The sequence below is a fragment of the Bradysia coprophila genome, unplaced genomic scaffold (genome assembly GCF_014529535.1).
Source record: "Bradysia coprophila strain Holo2 unplaced genomic scaffold, BU_Bcop_v1 contig_94, whole genome shotgun sequence".
NCBI lineage: Eukaryota > Metazoa > Arthropoda > Insecta > Diptera > Sciaridae > Bradysia > Bradysia coprophila.
The window spans coordinates 9,255,014-9,276,019 of NW_023504022.1; the positions used below are offsets into that span (position 1 = coordinate 9,255,014).

The following is a 21,006-nucleotide window of genomic DNA, read 5'->3' on the forward strand; positions in this document are numbered from 1 at the left end:
TCGTGGATTGACCTAAATTTTAAATAATCTTTTGCGACGTTCGAACGGATCTTAATTAAATGGCCACGTTACCCCGTTACATGGCGAATGAATCGCATAGGCTATAAATGTAAAACTTCTTGAACCAATTTTTTAAAGATTTAGAATTTTCAGTCAATTTTTGAAATTAAGAATCATTTTCAATGTTCATGATGTAAAAAGTCGTTAATGGTTAGTACTCTAAATTATGGAGCTCAGTTTATTCTTTTAATTTGCCAAATATTTCGACTTCAAATCGAAGTCATCATCAGTGGCTGTAACAAAATTCATCAAAAAATATCAGCGCACTGGACACAATACAACTTTTGTTTAAATGAAAAAATTACCTCAAAGTCAAAAATCAAATTCTAAAGTAAATTACATTATCGTCACAGTATCTCCAATTCTAAAATAAATTGACAAATTCCTTTACATTAGAACTAAATAAAAATCAAATTCGGTAAATCGACAATCTTACATAACATCGGTGGTCAAAACGAAATCTTCTCTTATCAAAAAGAGACCGAAAACAGTCAAACGACTATAGTTAAACGACTAAATGACAATCTAAAATCATATAAAGTCCAAGCAATTAGAAAACATCAACACAGCAACAGAAAATTACAAAATCGTCATTCAACAAAACGCATCACACACCGATAATGTTGTTATACGTTGCAGACAACATTATAGAGTCCGTTTGTTTGTTAAGACAATTCTTCGTTCTCTTTATGGCAATCATCTCCAGCACTTCTCTTTTCTTCTTGTTACTCTCTCGATGAACAATTTTTGCACGATTCCAAAGCGGAGTATGATTACATTCAATAGCATGTTCACACAACGCACTATGTCCTTTGTTCTTAATGCTGATATTATATTTGTGTTGATAAATACGTTCTTTCAAATACTGTTTAGTGGTCCCGGTATAGTTGAAACCACAAGTACATGGAATACGGTAAATCAATTCGGATTGCAACAGTTTCGGAGTGCTGTCTTTAAGCTTGCTAAACAAGGACATCTTCAAATTGTTGTTACTTTTGCCAACTAACAATAAGTCATCTTTGCAGATCGATTTCAGCTTTTCGAAAAGGCCTTTAACATAAGGTATAGCAACAATTGGTAATTTCTCTTTTCGATCCAATTTGTCAATAGTATGAGCAGCAAACTTATCTCGTACAGACTTGACTAACTCTTCTATTAGTTTGACCGGATACAAATTTTCTCTTAACGTCGTTTTTAGCAAATCGAAATTCTTGTCATGATATTCAGGCTCGGATAATTCCAAAATTTTCTTAGCAAGTAATGTCTGCATAAAAATTTTTCACAAACGATTTATCTATCTCATGAAGAAAAACTAGGATGATGGTTAAGCAGCTTTAGCTGCTTAGGATGTCACGCCTTTTGAGTTTACTACTGTGTTTGGACCATCAGCAACGAATGAGATATATAAGAGACTAGTGGTCATGCTTAAACAATAATGTTGCCACTTCTAAAGAAAGTTAGAATTTTTATAGTCGACGCACTGGTATATGCAAGCCAGACGACAAACTCCAATAAAAGCCGTTCAAGCACCATGTGAAGAGTATAATTTACGGTCTTAAAAATCAATTAAAAGTACATAAAAGAGAGTGACGTTGTTACAATAAAACATTATTTAAAGTCGAACCGGAAGCAATTGGCAGATCTTCCAGCGACGGCACAAACGTTCCAATCGGCTTGATTGCGTCACGACAGTCTTTCACTTTGGACATTTCTAGTTGGAGCTTTTCCAGGATCGCATAGTTCGGTTGATTGATGGCCGCCTTGCTCTGCAGAACCGTTATCTCTTGTTCCTCTTGTTTCTTTTCTTTAAAGCTTTTCACCGAGTGATTGCCGTACAGTCGCAGTAACGAGCCCCAGGTTTTAATATGCGGGTGGAGAAGCTGAAACGACAAATCGGAAATTTAGTTTTCGTGATAGAAGCAATCATCGTGGTTCTCCATTGTCTTACCTGTAAGATAGCCTGAGACGCTTGATGCTTTCCGTCCCTCTTGTTCTTGCACACCACATTCACTGTATGCTTGCCGACTGTCATTTTGAACTCGTTTTTCTTGTGCTTCGTCGTGTTGACTTGGTAGTCAATTTTAATGTCTGCCAAACCGAAATTCCGCTGAAGACATGTCAGGAGAATCGAATGTGGCAACGGTTCCGTGGTCTTGGCACAGAATTCGGTAACTCTAGGATCTTCGATGCGAATCTCGTCGAACACCGACAGGTCTTTGTATAACTTTTGCTTATTCGGATTTTTATTGTCGCCGGTGATTTTGTCACGCATTTCCGGTATTAATACTTCTAAGGTTTCGCGAGCCGCTTCACTTTTCGCCTGCTTTTTGCTGGTGCCGTAACCGGTGCCATATTTTAAATTGTTTATCGAAACTGTGGCTGAATATGGTGTAGCCGCGTTTTCCATTTCCTGGAATTCGAATTTTGATCATTGAAATGTTCGGTTGTCGTTCCCCCTCCGGACAGGGTTCAATGGACATACCTTAAATTCATAGGTCGGTTGCTTTTTCAACGCATGCTGGACATATTCATGCAGAATACAGACAAAACTTTTACCATTCGGATTCATGATCCATTCGCGACCGTGACGAGAACTCTGATTCTGACCGTCGGTGTTGTGTATGGGAAAGGAAATTAATTTGGTCCCCTCGGGCAGTGATGGTCGCTGTAAATTCTTGATGTGTTTTTTATTTTTCGTGAATTTCCGGCGAGCATGCCACGATCTGAAAATAAAAATTTGAGTAACCGGATCGGACACGGTAATGGCAGTTTTTAGTGATTTGTAAGGATTTACTTAAAGCGCATCACACGAATCTCCTTGAAATGGAACAGTTTCTTGCAATATTCCGTGATCTGTTCGGCTGACAACGATTGCTTTTCCAGATTCTCTTTCACCGTTTCGATGACGGCATTGGTTGTTATTGGTTTCGGTTCGTCAGAATTTTCGCCGTCCACATTCGAATCATCAATTCCATTGACTGCAGTCTCAACGGTGTCATTATTCTCCGCTAATTGTTCTTCCTTCTCTAAGGCTTTTTTGTAGCTAAGGCACGGTATCGCCGTGATTGGAATTTGGTGTTTCTGTTGATAGAATTGAATGAATTGGAGAAAGTTGGTACGAGGAAGTCGAGAATCTCGTAATCGGTGCAAGTGGCCAATTATTTCGAGATTTTTTTTCCTTCTTTTACATACCCGAACACTGCCAGGACCGAGAAAATACGGACGAGATACGGTACAGACACGAGCCTGCGTATGTAGATACAACGGAATTCCACTATTGTGCGTGACTTTCACCCATCCTTCCGGCAAAACTTCGAAATGATTCTGTCCCTTTTCTACCAAGAAAACCGAATGGAAAACGAAAATTCTTTCATCAGTCTCGTCACCATGACACCAATCGCAACCATTCCTCACCTTCTAAAACGATTTTAAATTTCTCATCGTACTGCGCTTCCACTTTTTTGTTCTTCAGTTCCTCTGGCAAACCCTCGTTCAGCATGTTCTCAATATCGTTATCATTCAAATCCGTATCGCTGGAGTCATCGTCAAACCCTAAATGTAAACAATGGGAAAATTACACCAAAATGTTCTGATTCCGTTAATTCATTACACCTACCTCCTTCGGATCCACTGCCGTCACCTTGAACCTCGTCAATAACATCGAAATGTGCCAAATTACTCTCATCCGCATCCGAATCGAGTTTCATTCGCTTCGACATGGGGCACTCTCCTTCCGACATTTTCGCGTTTAATTTGATCAATAAATTATTCTACGTTAAAGTGAACGTCCGGCAGCGATACCGTATGTGTTTATAGTTAAAAGATTCAGCACCACAATAACAAATTATGCCTAAGTCGCTACAAGTTCCATACCATAGCCAATGTTCTTAGGTTCCAACTCATTTAAATATTAATAAAAATTGAAATGCCTTCCATTGGCCAAAGTATTGAAACCATTTTTGCGTGTATTGAAACCGGAGATTTTTCTTTGCTTCGTCAAAATTTGTGAAAATTGGAAAAATCGACTTTTAAAAATCAATAAAATTTAATGTGGAAATTAGTGTCGAAGTTGCTCTTGAAATGAACTCTTTAAGATTATGCCAAAAAAGAGTCCAAAGCAAAAGGACTTCAGTCGCTCGTTTTATTACTTTCCAGTTAGACTAATCTGATTCGGCGGCTTTAGTGGCTAGTATGATTATAATTTAATGGAATTGCGGACGATTTTTATTTGATAAATAAAACCAGCCACTTCAATAATGTGTACAACACGTCCGCCTCGAAATTTTTGATGCTTTGATGGCTTTGACGTTTTACATTAGCATCAATAGCGCTAGCGGCGAAAATTGTTACTATTCGATTGACACTCTTGACGTGTCACGTGAGCGCAAAATATTCAAATTTTCAATAATTTCCACCAACTGACTTAAAAATGCTGAACAAAATTTGATTGGAACACTGAATTGGATTTTTCGTCTGGAACACGGTGCTAAAACAAAGCACTTTTTAACTAAGTAAAAGCTGAACTAGCACTCGATTTTTCGTTACATTAAATGTGTGCGAGATTTCGAAAGAGTGATGTTTTTGCTTCGAGTATCGAGGACTAGATTCTCCGACACCCATTACACTAGGCAACAATTTGAAACTTTTGGAATAAGTGCACTAATGTTGCCAAACTGTGTTGGGTAGGTCTCGGTATGCAGAATACAAAACAATCATCCGTTGGACCCAATGCAGCCGCTTCACAAGAAAGTATGAAAAAGTAAAGGGACAGTTATTGGTGTATCAGGTATCTAGGCTGCCGTGAGGTGAAATAGGGTATCAATATCGACGGTAGACATTTATGCGTAATATTAGTCTTTCTTCGACATTGTACTACTAGCGATAGATAGAGAAAACCTTTGGAGTATTTAACGGATGTGTTGTTCATTCCTAGAGCTCTGAAACCTAATTTGTTCACTGACATATTGCATTAAAAAGTTAACGTTTTCCCTAAATCATTTTAGGCATCTATTTTTTTGTCAGCAAATTTATACTTTTAGTAGCAAAATTATTTATTTTATCAGCTAATTTATTCTTTTTATCAGCAAAATTATTTTTTTTATCAGCAGATTAAATGTTTTTTGTAAGCAAATTTAGTGTTTTGTTTCAGCAAAATTAATTTTATTTTCAGCAAATTTATTAGTGCTCGAACAGCATATCTATTGCTTTCTGAGCAGCAATATTACTGACTTTAAGCAGCAAAAATAATACTTTTGCAGCAAATACTTAGCAGCAAATTTATGGGAAGAAATAAAAGCGATAAATCTAAAATAAGAATTGATCACTTGAAAATTAAAATGATTGCAGGAAAATAAGAATGTGATCACAACCAGTTTTTCAAATATAACACTACGAAATAAGATTCTATCAACCTAAAATAAGAAGTGATCACAAGTAGTACCTACCACCCGCTAAATCAAATGTGATCACTAAAAATAAAGAATTTGATCACTAAAAATAAAGAATTTGATCACTAAAAGTCCGAACGAATACACATAAAAAGCGTTTTAACACGCCGAGCGATCCGGCCCATTGCCCCGGAGCGAAGCGGAGGGCCGCAATGCGAGCCGGGCGCCGGAACGGTGTTGGTAACTTAGGTGTTAATTTTTTCTCTCTCGCATCGTCTAATAATTAGTCTGTGTAATTCATTGCACATAAAAAGCGTTTTAACACGCCGAGCGATCCGGCCCATTGCCCCGTAGCGAAGCGGAGGGCCGCAATGCGAGCCGGGCGCCGGAACGGTGTTGGTAACTTAGGTGTTAATTTTTTCTCTCTCGCATCGTCTAATAATTAGTCTGTGTAATTCATTGCACATAAAAAGCGTTTTAACACGCCGAGCGATCCGGCCCATTGCCCCGTAGCGAAGCGGAGGGCCGCAATGCGAGCCGGGCGCCGGAACGGTGTTGGTAACTTAGGTGTTAATTTTTTCTCTCTCGCATCGTCTAATAATTAGTCTGTGTAATTCATTGCACATAAAAAGCGTTTTAACACGCCGAGCGATCCGGCCCATTGCCCCGTAGCGAAGCGGAGGGCCGCAATGCGAGCCGGGCGCCGGAACGGTGTTGGTAACTTAGGTGTTAATTTTTTTTTCTCTTGCATCGTCTAATAATCAAACAGAATAATAGATAGCATATCCTTATTTCTTGCAATCAAACTTTTTATTTTGCACGATCATTTCTTTATTTTTTGTAATCAAATTCGTATAATTGTAGATCATTTCTTATTTCGAGACGATCATATGTTAGTGGTAAAATTGCATATATTTAGTGATCAAATTCTTATTTTTTGGTGATCAAATTCTATTTTTATTGCTATCATAAAAAAATTGTGATCATTTCTCTTTTTCTAGTGATCATTTCCTATTTTCTTGTGATCATTTCTTATTAAATAGCTATCACTTTAATTACATGCCCAAATTTATTGTTTTGTGATATGCAATTTTACTACCTTCGAACAGCAAAATTAATACCTCGATCAGCAAAGCTATGCGGGATTCTTTTGAAAATCCACCTATCAAAATCGGACCCATTTCGTCTGGGATGGATATGTACATGGTTTGATAGGTCTTTGCCAGTAGACCTCAAAACAGGCCTCACACAGTCTCGAGCCACACCTGGTTGCTGGTGGAAGATCTCCGAAGTTTTTGGACGTTATAAATGATCGTTTCGGTGAGAGTGGGCTCGTTAGAAAGCTGAGCTTAAGTACTTTCGGGTCATGCCTAGTTTGATTAGATTCATTGATATATGTTTCCAAAAATTTGCAATAAAAATTTTCTAAATATGTGTGAACTTTAGACAGGTCTGGGCTGGTACTAATGACGCTTAATGTGAACCTAACATGCTAGTCGTAACACGCATTGTCTAAGCTTTTCATCGATACCTCATTTGCAGTGCTGGTGATTACTGGCGAGTTTTACGAGTAGCGGTTGTACTAACATAAAATTCTGTTATGTCGGCAATCACCAGCACTGGAAATGAGGTACAAACGGAAAGCTACGTAAGCTATGTTACGACTAGCATATTAGGTTCACATTAAGCGTCATCAGTACCAGCCCAGACCTTTCTAAAGTTCAAACAGATTTTGAACATTTTTCTTGCAAATTTTTGGAAACATAAATCAATGAATCTAGTCAAACTATGCATGACCCGAAAGTACTTAAGCTCAGCTTTCCAACGAGCCCACTCTCACCCGGAACGATTATTTATAACGGCCAAAAAATTCGAATAAAAAACACTATTTTTCCAACTTCGGAGATCTTCCACCAGCAACCAGGTGTGGCTCGAGACTGTGTGAGGCCTGTTTTGAGGTCTACTGGCAAAGACCTATCAAACCATGTATATATCCCAGACGAAATGGGTCCGATTTTGATAGGTGGATTTTCAAAAGAATCCCTCTATTGCTTTTTTGTCAGCTGAATCGTTTGGATCTCTGGGACTAATGTCATCATTTGCAACCTGGACGTCCGAACTCCATCTCATTATTGCGCCTGGAAATGTTGAACAGAATGAGTTGTTCACATCCTTTTCCATCTCATGACCTATTTCTAGCATTTTAATTGAAAGAATACGGATTTTCTGTTGAACATTTATTACTGTATTGGTCATTTATTGAAAGAAAGCGAATTTATTGGCATCCTTAGAAAATATTCAAAATAATTTCGTAACAACGATAAAAGAAAAAAACAAGTTTCAAGTTTCGTAAAAGTAACAATCTTTAGTGTAGTCCATTAGTCAATCGCTTACAGACATTTCATAAAAGGAACAATCTCTAGTGGAGTCCGTAAGTCAGTAACTCACAGACCTTTAGTAAAAGGAAAAGTCTCATAAATAATACTTTCCAAATCTGGAAACCGTATAAACAATTTCTAAACCGTCCAAAATGTCGTCGAAATCGTTCAAACAGACTAATTATTAGACGATGCGAGAGAAAAAAAAATTAACTCCTACGTTACCGACACTGTTCCGGCGCCCGGCTCGCATAACCTTTTTAGGTTCAATGAAAATTGGTATTCATTTCGTAAAAAGACGAATTCTGTAGGGACGAACTCAACTCCTTTACATTATATTTCGTAAAAAGATGAATTCCCTAGGAACCAACAAAACGCCTTAACAGCGATAAGAAAGTTAGGAATTGAGCTGAAATGAGATGAAAGTAATATAATTGTTCCAATCGAAAATTGAAGTAAATAAATTTTCTGCTAGGAATTAATTAACTAGGACTAACCTTACAAAATAACTAAAAGATAATTAATTTTCCTCTTGACAATTTGCATGCAGAAAAATATGAAATTTGCGAATTTTAATAAATAAATTTGCTGTTGGGAATCAATAGATTTTCTGCTAAAAAATTGCTAAAATAAACAATTAATTTTGCTGATGACGAATAAATAAATTTATTGACAAAAATATTAATTTTGCTGATAAAAATAAATAGATTTGATGCTAAAAAATAGCTAAAAAAATATTTAATTTTGCAGATTGCAAAAAAATGAATGTGCTGACAAAATTAGATTAAATTTGCTGCTTCAAAAAAATAAATTTGGTCACAATAGCAATAAATTTGCTGCAAAAAAAGAATAATTTTGCTGCCAAAGAAAGATTTCCCAATCATTTTATGGTCCTTCCTTTCACCATTTGTCCAATCAATAAACAACTCCTACAAATTAGTACTATTTAACCAGTGTCATTCCGTCCCCGAAGCCAAACAGACCGATGCAAGTTGTATACTCGTGTTCTAGTTCTATATGAATCACATATTCGAACCAACTACATACAGATTTCATGCAGGTATATTCCGCGGAAAGGAAAACAACTGCATTATGATGGAAACAGAATATACTCGCTTTCAGTTTCAATTCGGTAGCGAGACACATGCGTTGTTTTAGTGTATAGTTAGTCGGTTGTCGTCCTACTGTTTTTGTGTGTTGTGTGAATGTTGAACGATGAAGAATGACGGGAATTTTCTTAATTTTTAATTTAAATTTGCACGAAATTGTGATGTTCCCGAATATGTTACCTAAATGAACTGTGATACTTACGAAGACTAAAAACACGTATACATATCAATTCGAAACGAATTAGGTGAGTAATTTGCAATCAAATTTTAGTAATTAATTAACACCAGTGTGTGCTTGTGCAAAGTTGAGCTAAGTCAAATTTCTGACCCCTTCTAAGTTTTCGCTTTTAAACTACTCTGAAACTACTTAATTCTTCACATTTCACAGGATGAACAAGCCCGTTAATGACCTTTTTGAATATCAAGATCAAGGTCTGTGAACACTTCCGCATTGCCGCGTTTCTTTCCTGTTCGTCTTTCTGATTTGTTGTAAATAAAAATCAAATAATTTCTAGAATTTTTGATCTTGGAGACTTTGTGCTTTATAAGCATGTAAGCGATTAGAATAAATTGTGCAGAGCAGACATTCAAGTTCAAGGTTAACACAGATCTTTAGGTGAAGATGAGAATTGTCCAATGTACCGCTGCTCGAAAATTTTCAGTTTGTGAACTAGGATATTTCGCGCTTCGTAGAATCAACCGATACCACCACATGTAATGAAGTCCTATCAATAGCAATGAAAGTACACAACAGGTATGGCCGATCAGCCAATTTATCTTAAAACGTATTCATAATTTATGTCAAAATAATATGAAAATGAGTGCGTTTGAATCAAATTTTTATGTCTACCGGGTGGACGATAGACCACACCTGACTTACACTTTTATTGATTAGAAGTAATTCGATTGAATTTGATTTATAAACGGTGAATGTTCCGATTCAACCGAATTGGGTATGTGGATGTTGGTTCCCTCTTATTCAATTTGATTTTGTAACTTTTTGAAGAAGCGGCCGATCGTATTGGTATATACATCATCTTCAAGGCCGTTTGAAATGCCATACATGTTAAGAAATGCCATCCAGGTTAAGAAAGGCATCCACGTTAAAACAATCTCATACAAATGAACGAAACATTTTCCGAACTTAAGTGAGGTTAAGTCTGAAAGTACCGTGTCTTGAAGATGATCTATATTGCGTAAATGTGATTAAAAATCGATTTTATTTTTATAGAAACCGAGATATCAAATTGTATCAGCTGTTTCCATACGGCTGCTATAAAGGCGAATACATATGCGATTGAATACGAATCATATTTTCTGTATAGAGGTTTGTTCCAAGGACATACGAATTGTCAAATCACTATCAAATTTCATCCATAGAGACATAACCTTATCAATATTTATGTGAAAACCGATCTCTATGAATGAAATCGTGTTCGTTCGGCCAATGGAAATTCGCGTTTACAGCTACTTGGAACAAACATATACAAATTTGTGTTGCCAGCTGACTGAAACAGGTTGAGGCCCGTTTTTTGAATGAGGAAGTATATTTGTAGTTCGAGCACGCTAAAAAATTTGACAAAATTAACGAATTTTGCATTCTGAAATTACTTTTTCGGACAATCTGTGCATACAGCTAACATGAATGTAAATTTAGAACATAATCAGCGCCATCAGCGGGTGGCGGGACATTTCCACACCGTCAATATCGTCAGGAACGATATTATCGTTTTTTAGACGGAGGGCCGCAATGCGAGCCGGGCGCCGGAACGGTGTCGGAACTTAGGAGTTAATTTTTTTTTCTCGCATCGTCTCATAATTAGTCTGTGTAATTTTTCTATTATAAAATTTAAATTTACAGAACCAAATGAACCAATTTTTAATATATATTTGCCGTCTATAAAAAGGTGTTTATCTACAAGATTTTGTGTTTCGTCTTCAACAACCATCCAGAACGATAATATCGCCCAGGACGATATTATCGTCTAGAATTTTTATTTTAAATAAATTAAAAACGACATTATCATCCTGGACGATATTATCGTCTCAAATTTAAAAAAATTAATAAATTAAAAATGATATTATCGTTCTTGACGATACTATCGTCCAGAACGATATTATCGTCCCACAAATTATCGCCCAGGACGATAATATCGTCCAAAATAATGATAAAATTGTTTAGAAAAAGAAAATAACGATAATATCGTCCAGCGGATATTTTCATCTAAAAAAACGATAGTATCGTCCAAAAAACGATAGTATCGTTTATAAACGATATTATCGTTTTTTTAAACGATAATATCGTCCAGAAAACGATAATATCGACCTGAAAATATTTTAGAATTTATAATTTTAGACGATATTATCGTCCAGGATGAAAAATTTTTGGACGATAATATCGTTTTTTTGGACGATAGTATCGTCTAAAAAACGATATTATAGTTTTTTAGACGATACTACCGTCCAAAAAACGATACTATCGTTCCTGACGATATTGACCGTGTAGTTATGTCGCCTCATCTCATCAGCGCGTTAAAACTGTTCGCATGCATACTACTCTCGTAACATATTCTACGTTGAAATTTCGATTGGAATTTAGGAAAGCTTTCAACGAATTTTAGCATAGCACTGCTCCTAACATTAACACTGAATTGACAAACGTCATTTTTGGATGCTTCAATGATAAGAGCCTAACGAAAACAATTCATCTGCCTCCAAATATTGTCTCTGATTTTTGATCGTTCGTATTACAAATTATTACGACCGATTTCGCGATCCATCGACAGCTTCTATCATCCCTTATAAATGATAAAGTCTGATCTAACTGAGGAAGTACTTACTTCAAAATAATCACTGGAAGTCAGTGACAGCTCAGTGATACGCACTGATCGTATTTTTTTTAAGGGATCTGAAACTTTACAGTGTAAAACTGTGAACACTATGCTCACTTTGCTTGAAGTGCGTTGTTTGATAAAATCAATTTTCCGAACATATGACCTGCTATATTGAACAATTGCATCCCGCTAAACTATCGAAGCCATGAAAATTGAATGACACTGCAATATTTCGAAATTTGTTCAGACTAATGAAACCAGCAAAAAATTCAGAAATCAAATATTAAATCTCGATTCAAACTTTGTAACTACATCCGAATGCATTACAAGTTCAATAATAATTCTTACAAAATTGGATTCGAACGAGTGGTTCTGGCGCCTTTAGCTGTAATATTCGATTGCGATGAAGCATGCACTCCATCAGTGCAGTGATCTCGCTTGATGTGTCTTTTCACGTAATCTTTTCGGGAAAATTTGCGGCAGCATCTTGGGCAAGAGTATTCTGGATTTAAATGTAACGCCATATGTCTCTTCAATGAGTAACTTGAGCAGAACTTCTTGTCACATTCATTGCATACGTTGATTCGGAGCGGCACCGAATTCGTGTTATTATTTTCCGTTGCCATTGAATCCGGTTCAACACTCTCCACTTTCACTATAACTGGAATATTCGATGCAGCGACGTTCGTAGTATGATCGACATTCGGTTCGTACGATACTATCTGTCTCACTGCTACCATTTTTGAACACAAGTTGGCAAGTTTCTGCTGCTGAATGGCATAATTCGCCTGCAGAATTTTTGATTTTTCCATCTCCTGGAAAAAGTATTCGGATTCAGTGAACAGTGGAATCGGAACAGTCTGTTGTTGTTTGGCGTTCAGGCACCGAAATGTTTATATGCAAATGTGCTTACCTTTTGTAGCAGTTCATTCGTCCGCAACAATTCAGCTCTTTGCTCCTCATTTTCCTGTACTAACGTTGAGTTCAATGCGATCAAATTTTGCCACAAAACGGTAACGCTGGGCCCAAGTGTAAATGCCATTATCAGCCAGCGATAATATAATGTCGTTCCTGAGATTCGAAATTAAAATAAAATTTGCTTATCGAATGACCCGCACACTCTGCATGCATGCCTTGTCTAATTTCGATTCACTTTTCTGATTTCGTTACCGAATACAATAATAGCTATAGAAGAAGAAAGGGCCGTAGCCAGATCACATTTGTATTAAAGTGTTTACTTGTCATGCTTAGGCCAATGGAACATTGTATTTTTTACACTCAAATATTTTACCGATAAAATACGATGTTAATAGGAACTCAACAAAAATTGTAGTAGGACAGTCCATCTCTCTTATTTTCGTCGTAGATACAACTCTGGCGACAGAATTCTAATAAGAGAAAGCATGTGTTGGTGTACGAAAGACATCAACAATTAAAAACGTAAACAATAAAAGTGTTTAGTAGGATATACCCGCGAAACCACTTGATTCGATATTTTGTTCGACATGAAACATTGTAGTGGAATTGAGAATTCACTCAATGTTTGAAAAAAGACTTTTCCATCCTTTTCCATCCAATTCGGTTAGATGAAAATTAAAATTAAAATTAATTTTTTTCAATTTATGCTTTGTTTTCTTGACAGCTTGCTCTTTCACGGCCTACTTTTTGTAGAGTGGAAACCATACTTTACGCTGCGTGAAGATTAGGCATGTTCGATAATTCATTCAGCCACTCCATCCTTCTTCAGCATCTATAATAATCACCATTTTTTTTCCAGAGACATTAATTTAGGACAAATTACGGTATTATGACAGTTCTAAAAAATTAGACAAATGGTCCGATACTCTTGCTCACCTTTCGCTTTTGTACATTTTCCCAAAAAATCTACATTTTCGAAACCATATGCATAACATTGACTGTGGAACTATTACTATTGTGCTCTGCCTTATTTTCGATCAACCAAATTTTCTTTGTCCACTGTGAAGAAAGGAATCACCTTTGCTGCCAGTAGTATAAGAAGATAGTATCGTGCAATCACTTGGATCGCTCGAAATAATGATGCTGGTATGGGCGGTAGCCGAGTTAGATTCACTTTGCATCTTGTGAATACGATAACGTGAGTAGATCTAAACCATGATTTTTTTTCTTCAATAAGAGTTGAATTCTTGAACTCAAATTCGCGAATGGGCCATGGCCAAAGTCAGTCATATTGGCTTATTTTGAGGAAGATATAAACGAGTTATTTCTTTGAAAATACGATCATCAGTACATCTTAAGTTCGTAAATGACCTTCTATATTGTCAACAAGATAACTAAATCAATTTCCGAAATTTTTGTTCAATACAATGAAGAATGCAATTCTTCAGGTTGAACTAAGAATGTAACGTGCAGTGTGAGATTTTCCTTGAATGAAAGAGAAATTATTATATTCTTTGGTTGAAATTACAGTCAATAGATCTGACCCACGAAACAGGTGGGACCTAGTAGCGATACAATGTAAATTTATCGTACAGATGATGAAACTAAAACAATATTAGTGCGTAAATGGATCTTCATATATATATTTACGCACTAGTGCGTAAATTGAGTAGGCATGGAGTAGGCTGTGAGTGTGGATGGTCGTGAAAATTTTTGCTCCTTCAAACTAAATTTAAAATCAAAATAAAATCGTCTAATTATCAGTAAATATTAATTAAACCGTCTCGAAAGTATTTTGGACGGATGCGCCTTGCTTAACAGTGAAATTTGCACGAAGTGGCTCTTTGTTTTGAGACTTTCGCAGTAGACTAATTTTCTGTCTGGCTTCATAAAAGACTTGAAGATCGCGATACCGTAGTTGAGGATTATTTAAGTAAAAAATTGTGATGCATTGATGCACGGGAAGCTATGTTTGAAGATTGCGAGAGATGGTTGCCCCGTCTTGGCTTTGCTCCGTATCCCACTCAAAAATGCATAGGCGAAATTTCAAGCACTACCAGTTATATTGAGCTCGAGCAGTTGGTTCATCTCCCCACTGCCACTTACGATGGGGATCCATTGTGTGGATCCCCGATTGGACTAGAATGATCTTTGGACTGTTGGAAGCTTTTTTGGCGGATAAGAGATACAAAAATGAATTTGAGAGCAAGTCTACATCAAAACTGTTAATTTCCTCTACGAGCTGTACATGAATATCAATGAATTTGGATGGATGAATGGAATGGTTTAAATATTGGAATCAATGCTAGCAATAGCTACGATCTTCACTTTTTTGCATATTTTATTATGACGACAAATCGAATGGGCAAACAAGGTACTAACTTGAATGAATAGATGCAACTGACTCAGGTAAATCAGTTCCTCTGATTACAGGTAATTTCAATGAAGACTATGTTCAACTATATTGAGACAAATTTAGTAGCTAGTCCGGCCACAAGTCGAGCGACGGTGGTTGTTGTTAGTTGTAAGTTGTACATGTCAAGTTGCGGGCCAGCGCTGTTATTTTTGGACTCACCTCCATTATATAACTTGGAGGATCAAAAGGTGGTTCTGTCGGTAACGCTTTGTGCTACCAAAGTTCCAACGTTCATATCCTTCTGGTCGTGTGCAAAGGCACCAGACTTGATTGTGTCAGGTCAGGTACTAGTGCGTAAATTGACGTTTTTTTTTGTGAAACATACTAACCATTTTAGAAAAAGGTGTCATTAGCATCGAACTATTGTGCTAGGCCGCGAGTCTGAACGGCATAAAGGAGATAAAATTTTGTTCCTAACACGGTAAAAAATGGGGGAGCCATTAACAAATAGGAATACTAGAAATTATTCTTCACATTAAAAAAAAATTATCTCGAAGAGCCCATCGCTTTAATAAGCCTAATTTGCGGATTAATCGTCGTTTTAATCAACGCACTTCAAGCCTGAATAGCACTCGAAATAGGGTACTAAAATTTAACAAAATACAACTGTAAAACACTAAAAAAAAGTTCAAAAATAGTCGGGTCACTTGTGTCAAACCGATCGCTTCACGTTTTTCGAGCTTTTCAATTATCACAAATGGTTTTGAATGGTTATCAAATGTCGACTATTATCACTTTTGCTTGATGTGCGTTGAGTTGCATTTTGAGGACTGTTGTGACAACGGTTTGTAGTAAGATAATGCAGCAGACTGGAATTAAGTTATTTGATATAAATAATGTCGCTAAAAGTTATTGCTGAAACAAATAGCCGTTAAGACTGAATCGCAAAGTTTTGATTCTATTTATTTTAAAAAAAATTCAAGACGAGTGTGTCATACAAATTTATTGCCTTAGGTCGCATTAGGAAGACAATCCTTGAGTCAAAACTACACTACTAGAACCGGTATAAGACTTTATCTAATACAAGGTTTACATATGAAGTACAACTACTATTAGTGTACGTATGACACATTCCATCACAGAATTGTGTTCAACCGTACACTCACCGTATACAGCACATTTCGCGTAATTTCAATTGCGGCAAAACCATTGCTATAAAAAAGAAAATTGTTACGACTAATTGTTAACAGTTGCAGGTGTTAGCTCGCAATAAACGCTGAAACGCTTAATTACCATGGAACAATAATATATTCTATCAAAGTGACAAGCAACGCAACACCAGGCATGGCTCAAAACAGCAAAAAGTATCAGTATTTAGCAACGATAACTGGTAATTTTCAATAAGAAAATTTTAGATTTACCGAGGGCTAAGTTAAGGTTCAATTTCTAGTTAACATCATTTCTGTGTGCTATGGAACATCAGCGGCATGGTGAGTTTGATGGAGTGTAATTAAAATTTTGACTCAAGCGTCGGTTGAATATTCTGCTAGTAGCAGTTTTCTTTTGATATTGCTTTGGGATCGTTCATAAATGATGTCAAGTATTTTCAGTGCTGTCATCAAATTTAAATTACTGATAACTGGACGAGTACTCCAAATACACCTTCTAAGTGTGTCTACTATTGAAGAGAAATGCATACTTGTCGAACTATTAGTGATTTTCTTCGGATGACAGTACTGAAAAAAAAGGAATGTCATTTATGAACGATCCCAAAGCCAACGACCCCCTTTGATATGTGTGCAGTAGCAGAACCACAAGGACCTCTAAGCCTAATTTTTAAACATTTTTTTTTCCAAAGGCCATCATCCAGTTTTCTGCTGTTACAATCCGACGAACTAACGCCTCTGAGCAGTGGTGCACTGTCCAAAGCGGAAATGTCCTGGGTTGCTTCCCTCTTATGTGTTGGTGGTCTCGTTGGAACCATTCTCTTTGGCCTGTTAGCCGATGTTTTTGGTAGAAAATATATTTTGTGTTGCCAAGGAATTCCTTCAATTGTACGTAAGAGTTCGAGACAAAATCGAACGACACTCAGAATCGCAATGTGAAAATTTCTTCCTGGTATTTACAGTTGAGCTGGGTTCTTATTTACTTCGCCGAGAATGTCATATATTTATACATATCCCGATTTCTGGCTGGACTAGCTTATGGCGGTTCATTTGTTCTAGTGCCACTGTTCGTATCGGAAATATCAGAGAATAGGTTCGTGTTGGCCAGACATTTTAGTGTACTACCCATCATAATTACCCCGATTGATATTTTCCCAATTTTTGTGTTATAGCATTAGAGGTGCCTTAGGCTCTTTATTGATGGTTTGCATTAAAAAGACTTTGGTAGTAATGAGTCCAAAAATGATTTCTTTAAATGAATTCGTAGGTCACATCAAACATCGGAATACTGTTGAGCTTTGTAGCCGGACACTATCTCAGCTTTCGTTTAGTACCAGCTGTGTTTGCTGTATTACCGACATTGTTTTTACTGTTAACAATTGTATTTCCGGAAACTCCACCATTTCTGATTAGATCGGGAAAGGAGGAGGTAAGCTCTGTTTGTTTGAGTGAACGGATGAGAATTCATTTAATTTTTTTCGTTTTTCATTGACACCAGGCCGCAGAGTCATCCTTGCGTTTCTACAGAAATGTTCAGGAAACTGGGAAACAGACACCTGTCTATTTTCACGAAGAATGGGAAAGGCTGAAAAGTCAGATGGGTGGAGAGTCTGGTCAGCAGATTGAGAAAATACCGTTAATGCTAACAGACTTCAGTAAGTTGGAATGACATGGAAATTCAACTGACTACCAAAAATTGAATCGCATTCTAGCGGCTAAGGTGCCACGAAAGGCTTTCGTCATTGGATTCGCATTGATTCTGTTGCACGAATTTTGTGGATGCTTCACAATGATCAACTATACAGCGACCATATTTGCCGAATCCGGATCAGACATATCACCAAATCTGTCGGCTATTATTTGTGGAGCCATTCAGCTACTTGGAACATTAGTGTCAACAAAGCTAGTGGACAGAGCTGGACGAAAGGTATATCCAACACATTGTTTACTGACATTTTCACTTAAAGGACACCGAACCGAATTTCAGTTCCTATTAGTTATCTCATCGATTGGTGCCGGCTTATCGCTCGTCGCACTTGGAACGTACACGTACCTGAATTCTCTGGGCTACTATGTACAACCATTTTCTTGGGTGGCAATAGCCAGTTTTTCGTCAATGTTGTTCCTAGCATCGTGTGGTATTATACCGTTGCCTTACGTAATTCTATCCGAAATTATGCCAGACAAAGTGAGCATTCGAAATTGTTCTTTGTTACAGTTGAACGCTACAAAAATTTGTGACGCAATTCACTTCAGCTGTTTTGCAGCTGGTCCACTCAAACAACCCCACTACCTTAAAGGTTTAAAAGTCATATGGGCGCGTGTCAATATAGTATTTTTCCTAACGCATGCTAAAGGTTTTTTTTAGCGAATGAGAGGTTCTGGAATCGAATTCGCTAAAAAATCGCTTTAGCATACGTTTAGAACAACATTTTGCTTATAGTAGTGGACTGGAAATGAGCGACGAAGTCGCGATATTTCAGCACTAGATAAACAAAAACCGTATAAGCACAATAAGGTTGTATGACTGGATCAGCTGAAAAACAGCTGAAGCGAATTGCGTTACAAATTTGCTTGGCGTTAACTGTATTTTAAACTATTTGCAGATACGATCTATTGGCGCAACAGTTTGCTTGTGTTTCGCTTGGATTATAGCATTTGTGATGATAAAATGTTTTCCGCTTGTTGTTATTTCGTTTGGAATGCACGGATGCATTTTCTTTTTCGCAATTTGTTGCTTTCTAGGTAAGCCGCAAAGCAGAAGTAAAAAATTGAAAACACCTTTTGGCTCATTTAAATAAACATTTTGAACTGTTACAGGTGCCATATTCGTTATTGTCATTTTACCCGAAACGAATGGTAAAAGCTTCGAAGATATATCCAAAATGTTAGCGAATTAAATAAATTATTTTCTTAAAATGAACGAAAAATTTTGTCCTCTTCTAACATAACTCACCTTTCGATACGCTTGAAGTGTAGACTTCAGTCACTTAAATTCAAAACCAGGACTCAACGGAAAGCGAACGGTGAATTGGACGAACGAAGAATTCGATGAATTTGCTTTGTTTTGTTTAGAAATGAGTGGACCATCAAAATCGTTAACCATACTCAGCTCGTCTCGGCATCACGAATCGACAAAGTTAAAATTTAAATGAATCGTTTTCCTTCCCTGTCGATTGGTATTAGTCGGGCAGATACGGAGCGTAAACGGGACTCATCGTAAGTTTTAATTTTTTTCTGGGTTTCGTTTGTTTCTTTCGTTGTATTTGTTCCATGTTCCACACATATTCCACGACGAAGGAATAGGGCTTGTCTTCAAATAGGGCCTACTTTTAGAAAATTTCCAAAAAATTGCCAAAAATTTCCAAAAACTGCGAACGTCCAAAAACCGAATTTTTCCATAATTTCGAACTGTTTTGGCAACTCCGGAGCTTAGCCTTATGTTTTAGCCGGCTCTCAAGGATTCATGCTCGTCTTCATTTGAAATAATCGAGAGTCAGTTAAAACGCAAGGATGATTCATCAGTTGCCAAAACCGTTCGAAATGGTGAAATTTGTTTTTGGACGTTCGCAGTTTTTGGAAATTTTTGGCAATTTTTTGGAAATTTTGGAAAAAATTTCCAAAAAAAATTACAAAAATATGTAGGAGTAGGAGTATGGAGTAGGTCGTGGCCTTCGTTACACCATGTACGTGGAATTATTAGATCATTTAAACCATCAATGTAATAATCTAAGCCTTCAGCTTAGGATCACAATCACCAACTCGTCAAAATAGACATTTGCACACGAGTTCATAATATTTATTGTCCAATTTAAGAGGAATCACCCCTTTTTCATAGCACAAAACCGAAAAAAAGGGTCTGAAAGTTGCAGTGATTTCTCTTAGGGTACAACACAAGGAGGCTTATGGTTTATTTACACACTTAATTTACACGTTTCTGGATGCAATAATGGTTTCTGATTTTTGAAAAAGTAATTCGGATTATTGTTTTTTCAACTTTTAAAATGCCCGTTTTCAACCGAATTTTTCCATAAATTGCACATATTTCTCGTCACACATAAACTTTCATAATACAAATGCACACTTCACGGATTCCTGCTATTGATTCTGATGCTTTAATGGTTTCACTTTAGCTAATTTCATTTAGTTGTTCACACAAAACGAATAAAAACAATTGAAACTGAAGCGAACAGAAAAAATGGCGGCAGCCATTTTTATCAGCTGATCTGAAATTTACATGGAAATATTGACGATTTCACCTATTCAACGTTAGGTGGCACCATGAATTGGTTGTTTAAAAAACTAAATGGATGAGAACTCTTAACAATCAACTAGAAAATATTTGCACGAAATGAAGTCACCGTCTATTACAATGTATAACTGAAAGTCAGGGTCTTACACAAGAAAATAGTGAAATGTTTGTAACAAATTGTCCTTGATTCCACGATAACTTGAGTAATTTTGAACGGTTTTTTTATCTACTGGGTGTGTATGTGAATTTTGCATGCATTTTTATATTGATAAATCGAAAACAGAGAAACAGAAAATATGCCGGCTTTCAAAATTCCGTGCGTGTAAAATAAAAAAAAAACTTGCACGATCCAGAGCGAGGCGAGAGTCGTCACTCGCATGAGATTTTGTATTCACTATATAACACAACGACTAACACCAGCACCGAGCATGTCACCACTCGAAAGCTTACCAATGTAAAAAAAAAACTGCTGTGGGTAGAAATGGTAGGAACAGACACATATTTTCAATGTTGTGTTACAATCATAGAAACTCCTCGATATAAACT

General features: G+C 36.7%; 3 protein-coding genes across 6 annotated transcripts; 1 reads left to right on the forward strand and 2 right to left on the reverse strand.

The window, feature by feature from the left end:
• Nucleotides 1-255: 255 nt before the first annotated feature.
• Nucleotides 256-12,926, reverse strand: LOC119085332 (DNA damage-responsive transcriptional repressor RPH1-like). Of its 2 annotated transcripts, XM_037195716.1 has the most exons (3): nt 12,682-12,926; nt 12,185-12,583; nt 256-293 (listed from the first exon to the last, which is right to left on the reverse strand). In XM_037195716.1, the coding sequence occupies exons 1-3, from the start codon at nt 12,808-12,810 to the stop codon at nt 270-272; spliced, it is 552 nt and encodes a 183-aa protein (XP_037051611.1). In that variant the 5' UTR covers nt 12,811-12,926; the 3' UTR covers nt 256-269. The 2 variants fall into 2 exon arrangements, with proteins under 2 accessions (XP_037051611.1, XP_037051610.1); XM_037195715.1 differs by lacking the exon at nt 256-293 and having other exon boundaries at nt 12,036-12,583.
• Nucleotides 1,588-4,359, reverse strand: LOC119085321 (microprocessor complex subunit DGCR8). Of its 3 annotated transcripts, none has more exons than XM_037195704.1 (8): nt 4,209-4,359; nt 3,677-4,046; nt 3,475-3,612; nt 3,253-3,395; nt 2,855-3,141; nt 2,543-2,783; nt 2,009-2,470; nt 1,588-1,940 (listed from the first exon to the last, which is right to left on the reverse strand). In XM_037195704.1, the coding sequence occupies exons 2-8, from the start codon at nt 3,798-3,800 to the stop codon at nt 1,656-1,658; spliced, it is 1,680 nt and encodes a 559-aa protein (XP_037051599.1). In that variant the 5' UTR covers nt 3,801-4,046; nt 4,209-4,359; the 3' UTR covers nt 1,588-1,655. The 3 variants fall into 3 exon arrangements, with proteins under 3 accessions (XP_037051599.1, XP_037051598.1, XP_037051597.1); XM_037195703.1 differs by having other exon boundaries at nt 3,677-4,051; XM_037195702.1 differs by having other exon boundaries at nt 3,677-4,085.
• Nucleotides 8,947-19,142, forward strand: LOC119085327 (facilitated trehalose transporter Tret1-like). The gene is made up of 12 exons (XM_037195709.1): nt 8,947-9,179; nt 16,293-16,432; nt 16,493-16,532; nt 16,901-17,096; nt 17,171-17,301; nt 17,381-17,411; nt 17,476-17,637; nt 17,707-17,863; nt 17,921-18,135; nt 18,196-18,396; nt 18,815-18,953; nt 19,029-19,142. The coding sequence occupies exons 2-12, from the start codon at nt 16,387-16,389 to the stop codon at nt 19,106-19,108; spliced, it is 1,398 nt and encodes a 465-aa protein (XP_037051604.1). The 5' UTR covers nt 8,947-9,179; nt 16,293-16,386; the 3' UTR covers nt 19,109-19,142.
• Nucleotides 19,143-21,006: the final 1,864 nt, after the last annotated feature.

Coding starts and splice junctions, on each gene's coding strand:
- LOC119085321 (XM_037195704.1), bottom strand. CDS start 3,800: ATGTCGGAAGGAGAGTGCCCCATGTCGAAGCGAATGAAACTCGATTCG. Junction 3,396..3,474: donor ATTTAAAATCGTTTTAGAAG/GTGAGGAATGGT, acceptor TTTTCTTGGTAG/AAAAGGGACAGAATCATTTC. Junction 2,784..2,854: donor ATTCGTGTGATGCGCTTTAA/GTAAATCCTTAC, acceptor TTTTATTTTCAG/ATCGTGGCATGCTCGCCGGA.
- LOC119085332 (XM_037195715.1), bottom strand. CDS start 12,810: ATGGCATTTACACTTGGGCCCAGCGTTACCGTTTTGTGGCAAAATTTG. Junction 12,584..12,681: donor CGAATGAACTGCTACAAAAG/GTAAGCACATTT, acceptor TACTTTTTCCAG/GAGATGGAAAAATCAAAAAT.
- LOC119085327 (XM_037195709.1), top strand. CDS start 16,387: ATGGCTCAAAACAGCAAAAAGTATCAGTATTTAGCAACGATAACTG. Junction 16,433..16,492: donor GTATTTAGCAACGATAACTG/GTAATTTTCAAT, acceptor TTCAATTTCTAG/TTAACATCATTTCTGTGTGC. Junction 17,412..17,475: donor CCTTAGGCTCTTTATTGATG/GTTTGCATTAAA, acceptor ATGAATTCGTAG/GTCACATCAAACATCGGAAT.